This window comes from Equus caballus, chromosome 12 (assembly GCF_041296265.1).
Source record: "Equus caballus isolate H_3958 breed thoroughbred chromosome 12, TB-T2T, whole genome shotgun sequence".
NCBI lineage: Eukaryota > Metazoa > Chordata > Mammalia > Perissodactyla > Equidae > Equus > Equus caballus.
The window spans coordinates 12253756-12269738 of NC_091695.1; the positions used below are offsets into that span (position 1 = coordinate 12253756).

Genomic DNA, 15983 nt, shown 5'->3' on the forward strand with positions numbered 1-15983 from the left:
AACACAGTGGAGCGAGCCAGCACTTCTCGTGTGACAAGCAAGGGATGATCCAGCCTACCTGAGAAGTGAAGAGCGAGGAAATGTGATCTAGACTATAGCGGTTATTCTCAGTGCTCACCAGCTGGAAAACGCAGAACTGTCAAAACACAAGTAGATAATTCAGTACTTAAAATAATCAACACGCTGCTTTTCTAAACAGGAGTTATTATCACTCAGAAACCAATTTTTTAACAAGTATGGCAAAATGCACGGACCATTTACCATCTTAGCCATGTTTAAGTGTCTAGTTCAGTAGCGTTAAGTACAGTCACATTACTGTGCAACTGGATCTAGAAAATTTTTTCATCTTGCAAAACTGAAACTCTATACCTATTAAATAACTCCCCTCTGCCCTTTCTTCCAGCCCCTGGCAACCACCATTCTACTTTCTGTCTCTATGAATTTGACTACTCTAGGTGCCTCACATAAGTGGAATCTTACACTATCTGTCCTTTTGTGACTGGCTTATTTCACTCAGCATAATGTCCTCAAGGTTTATCCATATTGTAGCATGTGTCAGAATTTCCTTCTTCGTTTTTTTTGGTTTGAGTAAGATTGGCCCTGAGCTAACATCTGTGCCAATCTTCCTCCATTTTGTATGTGGATCACCACCACAGTATGGCCGTTGACGAGTGATGTAGGTGCATGCCTGGGAACTGAACCCAGGCTGCCGAAGCAGAACGCACTGAACTTAACCACTAGGCCATGGGGCCAGCCCCAGAATTTCCTTCCTTTTAAAGCTAATTAATATTCCATTGTAAGCATATACCACATTTTCCTCATCCATTCATCTGTGGATAGATATTTCAGGTCGCTTCCATCTTTTAGCTATTGTGATAATGCTGCTATGAACATGGGTGTAGAAATACCTCTTTTGAGACCCTGAATTGAATTTCTCTGGGTATATACCCAGAAATGAAATTGCTGGATCATATGGTAATTTTATGTTTAAGTTTTCGAGGAACCTCCATACTGTTTTACATAGTGGCTACAGCATTCTACATTCCTGCCAGCAGTGTACAACAGTTCTAATTTCTCCACATCATTGCCAATTCTTATTTTTTTATGGTGAGTGTTTTTTGATAGTAGCAACCTAATGGGGTGAGGTGGTATCTCATTATGGTCAAAAACTTATTTTTAAGTTTACATTTTTACCAAAGTACCAGAGATTATTTAAAACATACACACAATACAAATCAACTTAATATTTATTAAAAATAAGACCCTATAGTTTGTTCAGTATTTAGCTCCACTGCTGAAAAACTGCAAGCTCAAAAATAACATTTGATAGGGGCTGGCCCGGTGGCGCAGCGGTTAAGTTCGCACGTTCCGCTTCTCGGCGGCCCGGGGTTCACTGGTTCGGATCCCGGGTGCGGACATGGCACTGCTTGGCAGCCATGCTGTGGTAGGCGTCCCACGTATAAACTAGAGGAAGATGGGCACGGACGTTAGCTTAGAGCCAGGCTTCCTCAGCAAAAAGAGGAGGACTGGCAGTAGTTAGCTGAGGGCTAATCTTCCTCCAAAAAAAACAAAACAAAACAAAACAAACAAACAAAAAAATATTTGATGGATAACATTTTAAATAACTTTTTTGACAAAGAAAATTCACTATAAACTGATACAGTGATGATGATTCTATCCTTATAACATAAGGAACTGTTCAAAAGGAACTGCTAAGGAAAATAGTGAAACTGCCTTTGGAGCAAAAAATAGGAGTGTACAAAAATTGAAAAATACATGTAGTGCTCACAGGCATCCTAGCTTAGAGCTATGTTTTTTTTTAAAGATTTTTTTTATTTTTTTCCCTTTTTCTCCCCAAAGCCCCCCAGTACATAGCTGTATATTCTTCGTTGTGGGTCCTTCTAGTTGTGGCATGTGGGATGCTGCCTCAGCGTGGTTTGATGAGCAGTGCCATGTCCGCGCCCAGGATTCAAACCAACGAAACACTGGGCTGCCTGCAGTGGAGTGCGCGAACTTAACCACTCGGCCACGGGGCCAGCCCCTAGAGCTATGTTTTTTACAAGCTGCACATCTCAATCCATTAACAGGACACAAATCCATTTAGCAGGTCCCAATCAATGTTAGAAAGAAAAAAAAAGAAACAAAGAATCAGAGTTCATCACTCATTGTAAAGGTAAATTACGTTTCATGAAAAATTTTTTTGTTATATGGTCCATCATTACATATGTGTAAACCAGTTAGTAATGCAAAACACTTCTTATTGTAGATTCTAGCCAAAAAACAAGCTGGAAAAACACTGGTCTGGTACAATGCTTCCCAAACTACTTATGGTAATGAACCAGGTTTTTGTCTGTTTTAAATTTCCAATCCATTGCAAACTAATACTTTTATAAAATATAGAAACCTCAAATGTGATGTCTGTGGCAATGTCAAATCACTATGAAAGTTTCTAAATGCTTTCTCTCACTTTCTGTACCTTACTACAAACTGGTACCAAAGAATTTGTGGGCCAGGACCATTCCATGGACAATACCATAGGTCCACAGGACTTCCATTTGAGATTTTTATTAGTGTCTTAGTTGGAAATACAGATGGCATGGTTATAACATCAATAAGGATATGATGCTGGGAACAATTGAGTTAATACATTTAACAGAATTAGAATCCAAGGAACCAAAAGAAAACCAAGAAACAAATGAAATTAATAGGCACGGATGCAAAATATTACAGAGATTTAAAAAGAACCCCAAACTTCAAATGTGCAGATCAGGGAGAAAAACACGCTGAAGAGCGGTTTTTGTCAAGAAGCAAAAAAAAAAAGACCACAAGTTCATTATAATTCGAATAGGCACAAGTGCCAAAAAAGCTTATCTGATTTTAGGCTTCAATAATAGAACCACAATGCTCAAAACAAAGGAGATAATATAGCCCTGCTCAATGTGACACCGCTCCTACATTCAATTTGGACCTAACTTTTAAGCAGTGGTTCTCAAAATGTGGTCCATAGACTTATAGGGTCCTTGAGACTGTTTCAGGGGGTCAGTGAGGTCAAAACTCTTTTCATAATACCACTACGGCATTATTTGCCCTTTATACTGTGTTGATATTTGCACTGATGATGCAAAAGCAATGATGGAAACAATTACTGGTGTCTTAACATAAATCAAGGCAGCGGTACCAAACTGAATACCCTTTTATGATAAAAACACTCAATGGGCTGGCCCCATGGCCGAATGGTTAAGTTCACGCGCTCTGCCTGGGTGGCCCAGGGTTTCACTGGTTTGGATCCTGGGTGCAGACATGGCACCGCTCATCAAGCCATGCTGAGGACCCACAACTAAAAATATACAACTACGTACCGGGGGGCTTTGGGAAGAAAAAGGAAAAATTAAATCTTTAAACAAACAAAAAACCCAAAAAACACTCAACAAACTAGGAGTATAGAGGAAATTCCTAAACACGATAAAGGACATTTATGAAAAATTCACACTAACATCACACTCAACGGTGAAACACTGAGAGCTTTCTCCCTTAGATCAGGAACAAGATGTCAGGTCTCTGTAGGATCCTCCCAAGGCAATTAAGGAGGGAAAAAAAAAGAAAGAAAAGGCATCCAGATGGGAAAGGAAGCAGTAAAACTATCTTTGCTTGCAGATGAAATTATCTTCTATAGAGAAAGTTCTAAGGATTTCTATAACACCAGCAGAACTAATAAGAGCTCAGCAAGGCTGCAGGATATAAGATCAATATACAAAAATCAATTGTATTTCTATAAATCTGCAATGCGCAATCTGAAAATAAATTAAGAAAATTTCACTTACGATAGTATCAAAAGGAATAAAATACCTAGGAATAAAATAATTAAAAGAACTGTAAAACATACTCTGAAAACTATAAAACACTGAGAAAAGAAATTAAAGATCTAAATAAATGGAAAAGCATCCCAAGTTCACGGACCAAAAAATTTAATATTGCTAAGATGGCAATGCTTTCCAATGCGATCTACAGAACCATCACAACCTCTATCAGAATCTGTGAAATAATAAGAAATATATATGTTAATCTCTGCCCCTGGCTCCTGTTACTGAGCTAAAACCCTTGTAATTTCCTGGGTGATGGAGGTGACAGGAGTGTCTTACAAAGAGTTCCTAAATCCCTTGGAATTTCCTGGGTGATAGAAGGCCTTTTGTTCTAATGAGGTGACTCCTGGACAGCTTCAGGATGCGGCCTGGTCACCAGAAAGACCAAGCCATGATTACAAGCTTGGAAATTCCAGCCTCAAACCCCATTCTCTGGGGAGGGGTAAGGGGCTAGAGACTGAGTTAATAATCCATCATGCCTGTGTGATGAAATCTCCATAAAAATCCCTCAAGTATGGGATTTGGAGAGCTTCTGAGTTGGTGAACACAACTGTGCGCCAAGAGGGTGGCGTGCCCTGCACTTAGGACCTTTCTGACTTCACCCTACACACCTCTTCATCTGGCTGTTCATCTACATCCTTTATCATACAATAAACTGGCAAATGTAAGTGAGTGCTTCCCCGAGTTCTGTGGGCCACTCTAGCAAATTATTGAGCCCGAGGAGGGGGTCGTGAGGTGTATGAAGAGCCCAAGGAGGTACAAAGAGCATTCACATTTGCGAGTGGCCTGGCGTAGGGTGCAGGTGCATGAGCAGGGTGAGAGGGCTTCTGCACGTATGGGAGGCCTGCTGCAGGGCGGAAACTCGAGCAGGATGAGGAGGGCGTCCACAGAGCGGCAGTCTGCACTGGGCAGTAGAGCCCAAGTAGGGGAGGAGGTGTCCACTGCATGGGGTGGCCTAGTCCAGGCTGTGAGGGCCCAAATAAGGCGAGGAAGGCACTCCTATGGAGAGGCAACCCAGACTGGGGTATTGGAGCCCAACAAGAGTGAGGAGGGCACCCAGGTGGGGCAGCACCAGCATGGGAATCAGAGCTCCAGCAGAGAGACGAGGACAAACCCTACCTCACTGGAATGTTATTAGGATTAAACTGATAATATGTGTAGCACGTGAGCCCAGAGCAAGCACAGTTCAAGTGTCTGCTGTTAGTGTACGTAAAGGGCCTGGCACCACGTCAAACACGTAATACTCAACAAACGGCTGTTTACTGTAAGATTATACCACTGTACTACATCCTAAATACCTCATCTACATACAACAGCTAGTGTTTGGATGATGAGCAAAATTATTTCTAAAAATTAATTTCCCTTCAACCACTTAACAACACCTACATCCCTTTTATAACTCCACTTTTTCACCCAGACTTCCAAATTTGCTCTTGCTTAATTCTAGTTAATTTATCCTTTCACATTCCTCTAAACTCTCTAATGCCTTTCATCCTGATGACCTTCAAGATCTTTTAACTTACATATTAGCACAAAGTCCACCATCTCCACGAACATAACACATGAAACATCTAAGTTGGCGTGAAGAGCTTAAATACTCAGTGAGCCTACAGCTGCTTCCCCACATTGGTACATAGGGAATAACCCAACATGTGTCTTTATCTGCTTCATACCTGGCTTCGTTTTGGCGCATGCATGTACACCCCTAGGTAGAGTCCCATGGAAGGGGAATAAGCAAGTCGTAACTTGTGTCCAGTCCCAGCAGTGAGCCGGAGGTCTTTATTCACAGGGACGTACTCCAAAATGTCAGCCACCATCAGGCACATCTGGTCCTGCCCAAGATAAGAGTTAATTAGTAGTATCAAAGAATATTCAGGTTACAAAAACAACCCTCTTCCCCTTTTAAAGGATGCACATTCATTCTCTCTAGCACTCTCTAGTTCATCCACTGAGGGACCCTACAGATTTTTTTAAGGGCTGAGATGAAAATATCTCTTCAATCATCAACTTTTTTGTGCATCTTAAAAACTATTTTACCAACTTGCATTTTAAAAACACATTTGTCCCTCATAAGAGAATATTCTACTGTTTCAGCTCTTCTGTAGGATTCATAATTTTCAAAATAAAAAGACAAAAAAAAGTTAGGAGGAAAATGTCTAAAAAATAAAGCCAAATGAAACTGTCTAAATCTGGCAATGGCCCATAATTTCCAAACTAAGCAATCTGAAAATCTTTATGAGAAGCAGCAACATTTACTTCATTTCTCTTACAATTTACAATCCTATTTTAACTTCTAGTAACTATAAATACAGCACTTACCTTATAAGACCACATTCGTAGTTTATGGTCCTGGCACAGAGCAAAGACGAAGGCGTCGTGCTCAACACAATGAACAGCAAGACTGAGGGGACGATCTGAAGGCCCCTGATCGCCTCTAAAACACAAGGCCAAGTCTTAGAGTTGTACTCTTACAAATCACCTGATCATTAGAATTTGCAATTAAAGAGATAAAATAAAATTACAAATGTACACTCAATCAACAGAAGGAGCAACAGTTTATATGCTGGTATAAGATAATTGCATTTTCTATTTGATTTATAACCAATTACTATGATAAATTTTAAAAGGCTCTACATAACAACGGAATACTGTTCTAACCATCAAAAGCTTTCTACTTCTAATATTACACAAAATTGGATTTGGCAAGTCAGAGCAGAGCACCCAAGTGGACACTGTGAGAACATATACAGTAAGCCACTTTCTGCTGTCAGTGTCCAATCCCAAATGAAGTGGGCTCTGGAGTGTGGCTCTCCTCAGACGGAATGTGACGTTGGACAGACTCCCTTCCAGTAGAACGCTTTGGAGAAAGACTAGAAACACTAATAGGTGCTGAGCAGTGCAGAAGAATTAAACTCTTGGGGCCTTTGATTTACCTGCCAGACACCACTCACCTGATAGCTGTCGGCATCCAGCCTATAAGCAATCGCTGCATTACTGAACTCTGCTTCAGTTCCACAACTGACACCATCCCTACAAAGTGGAAAACAGACCAACGGTATCCAAGGCACCTCTTGAGGATACTCAGCGAAACCCAAAGGCAAGAAGGATGCGACATGAACAAGGTCTCTGGGACAGGTGACAGGCTTCTACATTTCTCTACTAAGCAAGTTTTAGGGTGTACCTTTGCACATATATCACACCCGAAATACTGTGAATCATTATTTGAGATATCAATAAAACTAACACTAACATATTCCTAGGGAAAATTTTTGCCATTTTACAAACAGTAACGCGTATCACTGCTCAGAAGAATCACTTCATTCTTCCAAAAGAATCTCTGGGTACCTTTTCATGTGCCAGGCGCAGTTCTAGGTGCTGGAGCTACAGCAGTAAACAAACAAAGCAAAAATCCCTGTCCTCATGGAACTTATATTCCATTGAGAGGAGAGGAAAAGCAGACAGTTAACAAATTAAGCAGAATGGTTAATAAGCGGAGAAAAATAAGACACGGAAAGGGTATATACTGAATGCTGGGGGGAGGGAGGGTGTGCAATTTTGAAAAGGGTGGTCAGGGAAGGCCCCACTGAGGGGACACTGAGTAAAGACCTAAAGGAGTCAAGGGAATGAGCAAAGCTGATAGCAAGGGAAAGACTATGCCAGGCAGAAACCTGAGGTAGCAGTGTGCCTGGTATGTTCAAGGAATTCCAAGAGGCATGCGGCTGGTGCAGAGAAGGTGAGAGGGAAAGAATGAGAAGCTGAGGTTAGGAAGGCAGGAGGGGGTCACTGTAAGCCACTGGAAGGACTTGGGTTTATTTAGAGCGAGCTGAAGAACAGCCCTCATGTGAGGGCTTTGAGCAGCGGAGTGACATGACTCATTGTGGGTTTTAAAAGTACCATCTGCCCAAGAAGTTTCTGTGGAGGGGTAAGGACAGATCTAGGGAGCTATTTGGGAAGCAAATGCAATGACCTAGGCAAGAGGCAGTGGTGACTTGCAGCAGGCTATCAGCAGCTAAACTTCCTTGTTTCAGTTAGTTTATTTTAGTTACAGTACCTCAACCAGAAGGTAGCCAACTAGTCAACTCTTCTCTACTACAGGCCTTAGGATAGCTGTCTTAAAGTTATCTTATCTCCCATATTCCAGTCAGCTTTACAGTTCCTCATCCACTCTATAAAATCCTGCCTTCTTGGGAAAAAACAGTAAAGCCGTAGGGACTCTTAAGGCAAGCAATAATGAACGACCACTTCAGGGATGGTATAGAAGCAAGTCCTGCATCGGATGACGGGTCTGGTTCTAAGGTCTGTTTTAACGCCAACACTCCTTGTTTCAAGTTAAATCACACCCAGTTCCCATTCTTACCAGGTATGTCGTAAGGAGGTAGTTTAAGAACAAAGATTCCTCCCGAAGCAGATGGCAGAGCAAACAGGGCCTCCCCATCATGGCTAAGCCAGGCTGCCGAGCTGGTAGAATTCGGGGAGAGTCCAGGTACTGCTGGAATTAACTGATAGTTGCAAGGATCCCTGAAATCAACTTTTCCAACATCAGTGAATATTGATTGCATCTGACTTTCAACTACCAACTCCTGTGGAGTAATTAAAAAGAAAAATCTGTTAAGTGAAAATAAGCTGAATTCTGCTCAGTTCCTCTCAATTGCTACAAAAGTTTTTAAAGTAAAAAATGGTCAAGCTTAAAAAGAAAACTGTTCTTTTTAATGAAAACTATTTCAACTTAAAATGTGTCTGACCATTTTAAATAGTAACTATCACAGCATGCTCTTGAAGGCTAACAAGGAATCCAAATTTCCTTCAGTTCCAAAGGATGTTGCTCCAGCACTAAATGTGTGACAGCCAGAGCCGTTTGGGGAATAAAAGATATTACACTTAACCAACTTACACTCCTATACATCCGGGAAGGGTGTGGTAAGAGTAGCCTGTGCACTGTGTGATTGGTTAGTATCAAGATTATCACGTGATTCTGAGTCTCAGAGACATGAACCCCTCCGGGTAAGAGGCTGCAATTTTGGAATTTGAGGCGAACTGCATTATTCAACAGGTTTAGGTCCAATGACTCTTCCACCAGCTCCAATGTATCTCCGGAGGTCTTCCTACAAAAAGAGAGACGTTTGTTTAAAAAGTTTATGCTTTTCGGGGCTGGCCCCGTGGCCGAGTGGTTAAGTTCGCGCGCTCCGCTGCAGGCGGCCCAGTGTTTCGTTGGTTCGAATCCTGGGCGCGGACATGGCACTGCTCATCAGATCACGCTGAGGCAGCGTCCCACATGGCACAACTAGAAGGACCCACAACAAAGAATATACAACTGTGTACCGGGGGGCTTTGGGGAGAAAAAGGGAAAAAATAAAATCTTTAAAAAAAAAAAAAATCTAAAAAGTTTATGCTTTTCTTTCTAATTGACCATTGCACTGAAATATACGGGAATAATTTCCTAGTGAACGCTCCCAAATTGAAAATTTTGGATAAACAAATTCAGAGCAACTTTTACAATCCAAACCAGCAAATTTTGTAGATTTTCAAAACACAGCATAAATTTCACATCTTACTATACAAGTCTCTGTTAAATGGAGGCATTTCCAAACTTGATAGTCCATTTATTTAGAACGATATTCAATGCACTTAAACTCCACTTTTAATGAAAATTCACACCACATACCTCCTTTACTTGTAGAACGTGGCCTCCACATATATTACTACAGCCTCAAACTAAGGGGGACCTTAATGAATGTGGGTATTTCCCCTTCTCTTACTTCTTCCTGCTAAGATGCAAGACAGACTCTTCTTCAGATGCAACTCTGCCATGTGGTAGTTTTGGAACCATTTAGAAAGCACCACACTGGGAATGCCCTAACTTCCCATCACCTCATTTACCTTATTACCCACATCCTTCCAGAAAGAGCAAGTCTCCTCCCAGCAGTTAAAGGCCAATCTCTGACTTTCTCAAATATATTCCTCCCGCACGTCTCTCCTTCTCCCAGAGCCTTCCATCGACATTCAAATATGCTCTTCCCTGGCCTCTCCATCACCCCATTCCAGCCTCCCATCCAGCTATCACATTTTCTTCATTCCCCTCTAGAGCCAGGCTTTCTCTATTTCCTCACCTCCCTCATCTTACCTAGGTCATCATACCAATTCCAACGGACTCTCCAGTCCTTTCTTACTTGATCTCTTAGCAGCATTCCACAGACTTCACCGTCTGTCCTTAAAACTCTCTTCTCTTGACTTCTCTGACACTATTCTCTCCAGGTTTTAGTTCCAGATCTCTGGGCATTCCCTCTCCTTCTCCTTGACCTGACCCCTGCATACTAGATATCCTCAAACCGTGATCCTGGGCCTTCTTCTCTGCTCACTGCACACATTCTCCCAAAGCACATCTTATCCACTCCCACGGCTGTTAAGCACCATTTGAGCTCTGAGGCTTCCCCAGAGCTACTCCGCTTCTGGTAACTCACGGTACGTCATCAGTACAATTTTCTGGATCAACCTCATCTCTGAACAATTGCTTAACCTTCCTACCTTATGGCTGAAGTTGAGTCCTGGATCTTCCCTGCGGACATTATCCCCCAGCGCCCTCTCTAATGGCCGCAGCTCTCTCTAGCATGCTACCTTGCAGTGGGGCCTCAGGGTAAGGCACAGATGTCCTGCTGGCTCCCAGCACCACTCCAGGCCACTGTTCCGTCCCTGCCAAAACCACTCAGCTCTGAAGCTCATGCCATCAGATACCACCTGCTACTCCTGCTCATCACAGTTATCTACAGCTGGCTCTCATTCCTTGAAGACTTTAGCTCCTGGCTCACTATCACTCTCTCTGACACTTCTCCTGCCACAATTCTGAATGATTTCAATATCCATGTTTTTTCTAATACCGCACTTTTGCGGTTTCTTTAATTCCTCTTCTCTAGTGGTTGCCCTTGACTGCACACAAGTAGACTGTCATATTTTCTCTACGCTCCTCCATTGCCGTCCTGCTACCATTGGATTTCTCTGCTTCCCTTATAGGATTGCTCCTCGACAGCTCTATATGCACAATTCCTCTCTTCTTTTTTTTTTTCAAGATTTTCTTTTTTCTTTTTCCTTCTTCTCCCCAAAGCCCCCCAGTACATAGTTGCATATTTTAATTGTGGGTCCTTCTGGTTGTGCTATGTGGGATGCCGTCTCAGCGTGGCCTTATGAGCGGTGCCATGTCTGCGCCCAGGATCCGAAGCAGAGCACGTGAACCTAACCACTCGGCCATGGGCCCGGCCCCTCATCTTCTCTTTTGAACCCACTCCACTTGGGCTTTTGCACCACTATTGGAGCAGTTCCTGACGAGGTCACCAAGGACCTACACAACGCAGAGGTCAATGTTCTTATGTCTGATCCACATGCAGCATTTACCAGTTTTTCACTCTCCTTCTTGAAATATTTCCCTCAGCTTCTGGGACACCACTCTCTTTCTGTTCAACTCTTACCTCACTAGCTACTCCTCAGCCTCCTTTGCTGGCTCCTCATCTTCCTAAATACTGGAGTGCTCCAGGGTTCAGTCTTCCGCCCTCTTCTCTTCCCTCCACAAGTGGTTCTCATCTGGGGGCCGTTCTGCCCCACTCCCCAAGGACATAAAGCAGTATCTGGAGAGATTCTTGCTTGTCACGCTGGTAGGGGTGGGTGGGTGGGTGGTTACTATTGGTATGTAGTGGGTAGAGGCCAGAGATGCTGCTCAACACCCTATAATGTACAGAACAGCCCCCCACAACAAAGACTTATCTGGTCCCAAATGCCGACAGTGCAGAGGCTGAGAAATCCTGATTTATACTCATTCTATAGGTGATCTTATTCAGTATAACACCTCTGAACGCCATCTAATGCCAACAATTCCCAAATCTGTATCTTCAGCCCAAACTCTCCACAGAACTCCTGATGACTGCCTCAGCACTTCCACCTGGATATCTGACTATCTCAAACTAATCCTGTCCAAAACAGAATTCCTGGACCCAGCAAACCCAAAAAACAAAGAAACAAAACTACCTGCTTACCTGGGCTCTTTTCCAACTGAATTAATGGCTTCTTTATAACTTCTGGTTGCTTGAGGCAAAAATCTGGGGGTCGCCCTTGACTCTTCTTTCTGTATACCCCACATCTGATCCAACAGTAAATTCTAACACATTCACCTTCAAAACACATCCACACTCAGAACATTTCTCACTGCTTCTACCAACACCACCCTGGTCTAAGCCGCCACCATCTCTTGTCTGGATTGTGGCACCAACCTTCTAACTGGTCTCCTTTCTCCCACCCTTTTCCCACTACACTCTCTTCTCAACCCACAGTCACAGCAATCCTTTAAAAACACAAGTAGATCATGTCGTTTCTCCACTTACAATCCTCCCATCTTACTCAGAGTAAAACCCAAAGCCTTAAAATGACCGACAAAGCCCTGATCTGGCCCTTGGCTACGTTTCCTATTATCCTACTCTTTCTTCACTCAGCTGCAGACACCTGTACCCTTGTCATTCTTTGAACATGACAAACAAGCTCCTGTCTCAGAGTTCTTTGCACTTTTTCTTCCTTTTTCTTGGAAGTTTCTGCCTGATATTCTTGTGCCCCAAATATCCTTACTTCCTCTGCTCAAATGTCAACTTATCCCAGGGTATTGCCCGCCTAACCCATATAAAATATTAACTCCCACAGGTATCCCCCTTCCCTCGTACCTTGCTTCCCCGTTCTCTATTCCACTTATCACCTGACAAACTACATTTCTTTGGTTTCTTCGGTTATTGTTGTTTACTGCTTGTCTCCCTCCACAAGAGCAGGGACTTTGTCAGCTTTGTCCCTCCCATATTCCCAGTCCCTAAGCATTAACTAGACTACACCAGGCACTCAAAAATATTTCTTAAATGAGATTTGTATCTCTAACATAGGTCTTTCTTCTGAGCCTCAGACCTGTAAATTTCTTTCTTTTTCATTTTTTTAAAGATTGGCACCTGAGCTAGCATCTGTTGCCAATCTTCTTTTTTTCTCTTCTCCCCAAAGCCCCCTAGTACACAGTTGTATATTTTAGTCATAGGTCCTTCTAGTTCTGCTATGTGGGATGCCACCTCAGCATGGCTTGATGTGCAATACCACGTCTGCACCCAGGATTCGAACCGGCCAAACCCTGGGCTGTTGAAGTGGGTGCCCGAACTTAACCACTTGGCCACGGGGCCAGCCCCAGGCCTGTAAATTTCAACACCTATATGACATTGCCAAAGGGCTGCTACAGATACTTCAAATTTAGTATGTCTAAAAGAATTATTCACATCTCTCCAAAACCAATCTTCTATATCTCAGTAAATGGCAACCCCTCTGCCCAGTATCTGGTTAGTCATACTAGAAACCAGGGAGTTATCCTTGCTCCCTCCTTTTTCCTTACCATCCCCCTCCCCATTCATACCCCTTCCCATTCATATTCACTCTATCACCAAGTCCTAGTGAATCTGCCTTCTTTTTCAATTTTTTTTTTTTTGAGGAAGATTAGCCCTGTGCTAACATCTGCTGCCAATTCTCCTCTTTTTGCTGAGGAAGACTGGCCCTGAGCTAACATCCATGCCCATCTTCCTCTACTTTATATGTGGGACGCCTACCACAGCATGGCTTGCCAAGCGGTGCCATGTCCGCACCTGGGATCCAAACCGGCAAACCCCGGGCCACCGAAGCAGAATGTGTGCACTTAACCGCTGCGCCACTGGGCTGGCCCCTGAATCTACCTTCTAAATGTATCTTGAATCCATCTATTTCTCTTTTCCTAGCCACTCCCACAATTGGATCACCAGCATCTCTTACTAGGGCCATCATAAAAGCAAACTCTTCTTTTGTATTATAGCCATAAAACTCAAATCCACTTTCCACAAAGTAGACTGATTCTTCTAAATGCAATTTTGATCACGTTAGTAAGCTTTTAAGACCTTTTAATGATTGCTCAATGTACTTTGGCTAAAATCCAAAAACCTTAAAAGGGATCTAAGGGTCCTCCATGATCTGAGTTCGGCCTACCCCCCCCTCCACCCCACCCGCCCCCCCGTCTCAGCATCTGTCACATCACTTTTCATTTTACCCACTGCACTTCAGCCACACAGACCTTCAGTCAGTTTCTCAAACCTGTCAAGTTCTTTCCACCTCATGGACTTTGCATATGGTGATCCCACTTGCTGAACTGCTCTCCCCCCCAACCCCCTGCCTGGCTAACTTTTCATCCTTCAGATTTGGGGTTAAATGTGACTTCCTCAAAGTCCTTCCCAGCCCCCACTAATAATATTTGGTCCTCCCATTATCCTCTCATAAGCCCTACACTTCTCCTCTGAGGCAAATATCAAAAACTTGTATTTATATCTATGTTGTGGTCATTAGTTCTTTTTCCTTCTTAACTGTCCCATGAAAGGCGAGTCAGTATCTATTATTACACTGCTACATCTTGCACGAGGAAAATAGTGGGTGATTTTGTTCATTACTTCCTCCCTGACACACCTTGCACAGCGCCTGACCTGTAAAAGCTCAAACATAACTGTAAAGGAAGGAAGCCGTAAAGCACTACAAAATCATAATGGGTTCATGTTCAAAACTGGTCTTTAGGGCTTTAGCCTCTAAGCCACATTTCCTCTGCTTTTAGTGCTGCCTGGGAGGGTATCTCTCCTAGAACTGTGTCTCCTTAATTTTCTCGTGGTTCAGATATGAACAGAAGGCAGTCTTTCTCTTTTCCTGTCGATTACCGCTTTGGAGAATGACACCTGGGGAACAGCCAAGAAAATTCAAACGCCGAACAACCCTCCCTTCCATGGGGGTTTGGCGAACACAGTACTTACCAATGAATGAACCTGTTTCTGGTGACGGAGAACAGCTTGCCGCTTTCCACATAGTAGAAGCCTCCCGCGCTCTCACTGTATTTGACTGCGCCGGCCAATGCATTTGCAGTCCCTGCAAAAGGAGAGGGGTCAGCCTGCACACGTGGTTTTGGGGGACGACAGGGGCTGATGGCGCTGAGAAAGCAGAAGGTGACAGATGGACAATCCACGCAAAAAGAAGGGGAAGAAAAAAGGAAGTAGGACACTCCCGGGACTATAAGCATGTGGATTCAGGAAGATGAACTGGGGGTCAGAGATTTAGGGACCCACCGGGGGAGCCCGAGGGAAAGGATTGGATCGCGCCCCCCTTGGCTGCTCCCCTACCAACGCCGCAAACGGTGAATTCTCGAAAGTGTCTCGGCCTTTCGCGCTCAGCTCCGCTCAGCTCCACGAAGCTCCGTTCTATGGCTCCCGCCGCCGCCATCTTCCCGCCGCCGCCGCAAGGCCCGACGGGACACCAGCAGGCCGGGCGGCTGTCGTCACTTCCGGGGCGGGGCGGCGGAGACGCGGACTGTGAAGGATCCGGGCGAGGAGGAGGGCGGGCCCGGCCCGTCGCCGGGAGCCTGCAGTCGCGTTGGCTGGGGAGTGAGGGTCGGCAGCTGGGAAGCCAGAGGAGGAAGGGGCTGGGGGAGCCGGCTCTCCCTGCGGGAACCTTCCCGCAGCGGGCTAGGAGGCCTCCGGGGGCGGTGCCCTCAGGAAGGGGGCGGAGCCGGGCTTGTGTCTGTTCGAAAACACGCGCGGGCGGCGGCTGAGCCTCCCGGGAGGGGCGGGTCCGGGGAGCCGGGCCGGTGGGCGCCCTCTGCAGGACTCCGAGATTGCCGGCGCCTCTCCCTGCGTCGGTGTGTCGCTCTGCGAATCTTCGCCGGGTCTCCTTTTCTTCACCCTTCAGCGACACGTGGGATGGGGGGAATGAAGAGGAGAGGGGCCCTCTGTGTTGGAATTCTTGTGTGATGAATTCCATATTCTCGTGTAGTGATGAGTTCAATAAAACATTGAATGTGCAGCCTGCTGAGATTCCCTAAATGCTTCTCCCTTGCGTACGTGAAAGGAATTTGCCTGTCGTTCCACCCGTGGTCTGGATGTTTGGAAGATACTGCGGCTTTACGCATGTCGAGGGCCTAGTAGATGCTCAATATTGAGGAAAATGCTAATTTCCAGGGGGAAAGGTTTTTTTTTTTCCTTGATGGTCACCGTTTGTTAAGCACTGCTCTTATCCTTGTTATTACCAGTGACTGCAACCGTTCTGTGTCCTCTGTTTCATTCC

The 15983-nt window shown here is 44.3% G+C and overlaps 1 protein-coding gene across 2 annotated transcripts in view; it reads right to left on the reverse strand.

Annotated features, from left to right (window-relative positions):
- NUP160 (nucleoporin 160) overlaps positions 1–15407 on the reverse strand; it is a 45712-nt gene extending 30305 nt beyond the window's left edge. The window contains exons 1-9 of one of the 2 annotated variants that reach the window (XM_070228663.1): positions 15044–15178; positions 14681–14792; positions 11318–11497; positions 8752–8962; positions 8218–8440; positions 6812–6890; positions 6180–6294; positions 5534–5692; positions 59–136 (exon numbers count right to left, since the gene is read on the reverse strand). In XM_070228663.1, the coding sequence (XP_070084764.1) occupies positions 59–136; positions 5534–5692; positions 6180–6294; positions 6812–6890; positions 8218–8440; positions 8752–8763 (666 nt within the window). In that variant the 5' untranslated portion in view covers positions 8764–8962; positions 11318–11497; positions 14681–14792; positions 15044–15178. Of the gene's footprint in view, positions 1–58; positions 137–5533; positions 5693–6179; positions 6295–6811; positions 6891–8217; positions 8441–8751; positions 8963–11317; positions 11498–14680; positions 14793–15043 lie in introns of both variants that reach the window. The other variant, XM_014729460.3, reaches the window with a different exon arrangement.
- Positions 15408–15983: the final 576 nt, after the last annotated feature.